Source organism: Chiloscyllium plagiosum, chromosome 34 (assembly GCF_004010195.1).
Source record: "Chiloscyllium plagiosum isolate BGI_BamShark_2017 chromosome 34, ASM401019v2, whole genome shotgun sequence".
Classification (NCBI taxonomy): Eukaryota; Metazoa; Chordata; class Chondrichthyes; order Orectolobiformes; family Hemiscylliidae; genus Chiloscyllium; species Chiloscyllium plagiosum.
The window spans coordinates 42,356,063-42,361,688 of NC_057743.1; the positions used below are offsets into that span (position 1 = coordinate 42,356,063).

The 5,626-nt window shown below is 39.5% G+C and overlaps 1 protein-coding gene across 3 annotated transcripts in view; it reads right to left on the reverse strand.

The window, feature by feature from the left end:
• The window catches only part of ppih (peptidylprolyl isomerase H (cyclophilin H)), a 25,348-nt gene that overhangs the window by 11,953 nt on the left and 7,769 nt on the right, over positions 1-5,626 (reverse strand). For all 3 annotated transcript variants that reach the window (XM_043676349.1, XM_043676351.1, XM_043676350.1), the window contains exons 2-4: positions 3,696-3,760; positions 3,572-3,595; positions 2,459-2,503 (exon numbers count right to left, since the gene is read on the reverse strand). In XM_043676349.1, the coding sequence (XP_043532284.1) occupies positions 2,459-2,503; positions 3,572-3,595; positions 3,696-3,760 (134 nt within the window). The remainder of the gene's footprint in view (positions 1-2,458; positions 2,504-3,571; positions 3,596-3,695; positions 3,761-5,626) is intronic.

Below are 5,626 nucleotides of genomic sequence, written 5' to 3' on the forward strand. Positions count from 1 at the left end.
GAAAAAAGGAAAATGATTCTTATGTGGGATATGGGCATGACTGTTGATGGCAGCATTTGTTACCCAACTCTTGGAGAGGGTGGACGCTAGGAAATTGTTTCTGTTAGGCGAGGAGACTAGGACCCGTGGACGTAGCCTTAGAATTAGAGGGGGTAAATTATGAACAGAAATGCGGAGACATTTCTTCAGCCAGAGAGTGGTGGGCCTGTGGAATTCATTGCCACAGAGTGCAGTGGAGGCTGGGATGCTAAATGTCTTCAAGGCAGAAATTGATAAATTCTTGATGTCACAAGGAATTAAGGGCTACGGGGAGAATGCGGGTAAGTGGAGTTGAAATGCCCATCAGCCACGATTGAATGGCGGAGTGGACTCGATGGGCCGAATGGCCTTCCTTCCGCTCCTATGTCTTATGATCTGCCATGCGTTTGCCCACTCCCTCAGCCTGTCCAAATCACACTGCAACATCTCTGCATCCTCCACACAGCTCATCCTTCCACCTAACTTTGTTGAGATATTACATTTAATTTCCCCAGCTAAGTCAACAACATACATTGTCAACAGCTGATCCATTTATTCCTTTTTGTCTATTAACCAATTTTCTGTCTATCTCAGTACATTATCCCTAATCCCATGCACTTTAATTTTGCACATTAAACTCTGATGTGGGACACTGTAAAAATCCTTCTAAAGGTCAAAATAAACCACATGTACTGGCTCCTCCTGATCCACTCTAATAGTTACATCCTTGAAGAAGAATTCATGTAGGTTTGCAAAGCATGATTTCCCTTTTGTAAATTCATGCTGTGGCTGTATCTTTGCAGGTCATTCGATTTCCTTTCTAGTGTATTTTCACCATCTTCTGCTGCTTTCTAAATAACATTCATTTACAATTTAGATCTTATTCTTAATGCGTCACACCTGAAACAAGGACCTGGGGCTTGTGGTGGCACTGACAATAAAATGATAAGTTTTCACCATTGGTACTCCTCTGTAGCTGACAGCAACCTTTGGAATCCACGTAAACAGAAACTGAGAAATTGCTGTCAGTAATTCAATTTGGAGAAAATGGTATTCCAAGTATCCTCTAACTGCAATCAATTGAAATCAACTGACCATTTTGTCAAAACGTTTCACCTCACACTTATCAGGACAATTCACAAGAATAAAAATTCAACGGGAGTACCAACGTTTATACTGAGTGAGAGGACATTGCTAACCGGTAGGCAAGTGGATTCTGGTTGTTTGAGGTGTTACATTGGAAAGTGCTCATGTAAATGCTGATTAAGATTTTAAGATATAAGATCAGAATTACATCACACAATATCAAATCCTTCAAAAGTTTTGAAGACTTCGACAAAGTCACTTGAGTTTGTTTTCAAGACGAAAGAAATACCATCTCAGTCTCTGCACGTTTTCTATTAGTGAAAGGATGGAGACACAGACTTAAAGTGATTTACAATGGAAACAAAGCAGGCATGAAGAAAAACATATCTTGCAGTGAGTGGTTATGGTATGGTGCATTGGAGGCAGACACAATTGAGGCAAGAGGGAACTGAATTGTTAGCTAAAGAGGAAGAATGTGCAAGGTTAAAGGAAAAAGGTGGGAACTGCCACTAGGAAAATGCTGCTTAGGAGAGCTAGTGCTGACATGATGAGCTGAATGGCTTGTTCCTGTGCCGTAACAATTTTGTGATAGATGTAATTTCACATCTCTTGTAAAATTTGTACATTTTCCATTGCCTCTGTATCCATTTAAAAATATACCAACCAGAACCTCATTCAATACTAAAAATTTGGGTGAACTACTGTTTGATACAATAGGATAACAAGCCAGATTCTAGTGTTGGATTTCAGTTGAACTGGAGGCTTCATCTACTTGACCAATGTTTAAGTCACAGGCCGGTTTAAGGTATCCAGTGTCCTATGGAGTGGAGAAACAGAAGCAAAATACTGCTCATATGGAAATCAGGTAAGAACAAAATTGGTGGAAAAATTCAGCAGGTTTGGCAGCATCTATGGAGAAACACAGTTAACAGTACTGTGTGCAGCTTTGGTCTCATTATCACAGGATATTATCCCTAAATAAGAGGGATGCCATTTAGATCTGAGGTTTAAAGAATTGTTTTTACTCAGTGTTGTAAACCTTTGGCAATCTTGACCACAAAGGTCTGTGGAAGCTCAGTCTTTGAAAATGTTTAAGGTAGGGATTAATAGATTTCTGATTACTGTTGGTGTTCAGGGTTATGGGGATGGGAAGGTAAAAGACATTGAGGAGTTTAATCAGCCACGATCATACTTAATGGCAGGGCAGGTTCAAGAACAGGAACAAGAGCAGACCGTCCTGCCTATTAGTCTGATATGACTCTCCTTCAGTCTTGTTGTTTTCATTTCTTAGGAAGTCATGATTGAGTAATATAACTATGTCAAAACCCAAAGAGTTGCAAAACTTATGGCATACCTGTGAAATGTACTTCCTTTATAACCTATAGGGACACCATCCTTCCTGTTGAAAGAAAAATCTTCAGTTTATGCAGTTAATAAATTAATTCAAGGCAAACTGACATGAACCACTTATTTTGAAGAGCGTAGTGGATTTTTTTCCTAATTCAAAGCAGTGACAATACAAAATCATTACAGTCTGACCCAAGGCCACAGATCAAACAACTGTATTTATCCAGGTGAGGTACAGAAGTAACATTATTTCAGAAATAGCCCCTAGTGACTGATGCTTAATCTATTACATAACTGAGACAACAGTCTGAAATAAGGGAACAACAAACTACAGCACAACCTGAAGGTCTGCAGAAACATTTCCTATGCACATAGAACATTTCACCTCTTCTTTACCATGCAATGAATTTGCTTTCATTTTCAGTCCATTGCATGAGTAGCATGTTCAAAATACTTTAGGGATGGCAGTTTGTATCATGGTGAGAGAGCAGGCAAATTAGAGTGAGGAAAGAAGCCTCTGTTGCTAAAAAAAAAGTTGCCCATTCAATAGGCCAAATACCATGCTGTTATTCTTATCTAATAACCAATTTAGTTAGCAAACCCGTACTTTCAACTCCACTGTTTAAAGTTTGGTGATCTAAGTCAGAATAACATGTTTGTTATCCCCAGCACTGGAAAATGAAGGGAAAAATAAATCAGTCAGGGTTGCTGTATATTATTGTTGAGAGGTTCACTTGATCAATTGATTTGAGACATGGGCTTCATTTCAATGGTCCCCACTGTGGGAAAGAAAGCGGTCACCAACCATGTTTATTCATGATAATGGCTTCACTAGTCTGGGGAAGTTGACAGTGCAGTGAGTATTAAAAGCCAGACATCAGGAAAGATATTGCGAAAATGTGTAGATAAAAACAAACAGCAACATGTTTAGTCTTCATTAGACACCAAAATGCCTGATTCAGCCTCTTTGATTTAAGTCACTGCTCACTCCTGATCTGGAGGAAAGGAAACTACAAGATTGGCTGGCTGAAAAGATAAGATAAATAATTATTTCTTGCACTGGTAACATTGGAAGTCCTTCGGTAAGCCAATAACAAAACCAAGAATCAAATATACTAACCTGAATTCTCCAGTGCAGAACTGCCTAAAATAGGAAAAATATAAAATCATAAATAATGCATGATTACCAAGAGTATTATTAAAGAGACTGAAATAAATCTTGCAAATTAACAGCAGCACTATACCTGACATTCTCTGCTACCCTTGGCACTACATCAGCAAACAGTTCAATCTTCATGCGTCCCACCTCCTGTTACAAATAAATAGGTTTAACTGTATAATTTGATGTGTGTTTATAGCACAAATGCAATCAATACTTAAAAGAAGTTTGAACAGAATAACAAGCAAAATGCAGAATGGTGAACAAATAAAAGTTGCAGCACTCTTGTTGCTGAACAAATTAGGTCAAGGATTATGTCACAGGATTGCTGATATGAATATGGTTTGTCATGAAGGTTAACAGCTCTGCAGCTGCAGGATTCAGCAGAAACTTTCCAAGAGACCATTTCTTGTTCATCATGGGATGTGGGCCTCACTGAAGAGGCAGCATTTATTACCCATCTCTAATTGCCCAGAGGGCAGTTAAAGTCAACCTGTAAGTCAATCTGCGGTCACATGTAGAACCAGATGGAGTTTTCCAACAAGTGACAATGTTTCATGCTCACTCATTAAGATTCCTCACTCCAGATCTTTATCGGATTCAAATTCCACTATCTATCACAGCAGGATTTGAACACAGGTCCCCAGAACATTACCAGGGTCTCTGGAGTAATATTCTAGCAATAATACCATGAGGCCATCATCAGTTTGCCCACTAGCCATTGAGATTCTAGTCTTGCTAGGGTTCCTTGGTGCCACCCTTAGTCAAATGTGGCCTTGATATCAAAAGCTGTCACTCTCACCTTCAGGTAGAGGTCAAGATTAAATTAATCATGATCTTTGTAAATGGCAGCAAAGCGCCTGGTTTTCAAAACCATATTTCTTTTGGTATGTTTTTCAGCCTAGTTGTCACTTGTGTTATCAACTTATTATTTACAACTTTATAAGTTTACTTTTAAAATTTGTCCCTTTTGTCCTCCAAAGGTCTGGCTTTCTTCATGCTATCTGTTGCCCTTTTGGGAATATACTTCAATTGTACCTGAAATAAGAGGCAGCTAATTACATTCAAAACCTTTTTTTAAGGTATTTTAGGTGTCGGAGATGATTTCCTCGAATTCCAGGAGCAGCAATTCCTGTTTTATTTGCTGTTGCATTGTTTTGGAACTTTGTAAAAAATAGTCGAAACAACAGCAGTTTAAAAGGGAGAAGAGCAGACAAAGGAAGCACATGGTGAGGACAGTGCAGGAGAGAGGGAAAGACATAGAGAACCTGCACAGTTACCGCCTTTGCTGTTTGAATTCGTGTATCACTAGACGGAGTGCATCTGGGAAAATTAACAGTGAAATTCACAACTAATCTTGGAGGAACTGTTGGGCGAAGTTCACATCACAGAATCAGATAAGTTAATTGTTGTTTTAAGTCTGTCCAAGAGAAAGGCTGCAGCAGTGGGTACAGTGGATTCTTTCTTGATTTTGTGTTTTTGGAGATAAGTCTCTTGATTAAACTTTAAATATAAGCCATAGCTATTAATTTAACCTGGGGCAGTGTTTGTAGAGGAATAAGACGATGTTACTTTCTGGGTCTGTAGATTGTGAAGGAGCAAAAATGGCCTTTGCAGTGAGATGTGCTTCTTGTCAGATATGGGAGTTTAAAGAGAGTTTAAGGCCAATGCGGATTATATCTGCCATAAATGCTGTTGGATGCGAATCTTATCAGATCGAGTGGATCGGTTGGAGAGACAGATAGAAGCGATGAGGAATTTGCAACTGCAACAGTACGTGATGGATGGCAGTTATAGGAAGGGGGGAGGGTGGAGTCTCAGATACAGTCACATAGACGGGTTAAGTCCAGGAAGGGTAAGAGAGGTAGGCAGCGAGAGCAGGAGTCTTTTGTGGATATACCCATTTCAAACAGGTATGCTGTTTTGGAAAATGTAGGGGGTGATGGATTCTCAGCACAAACAGCCAAGTTTCTGGTATTGAGACTGGCTCTAATGCAACGAGGGGTACGTCGGCTT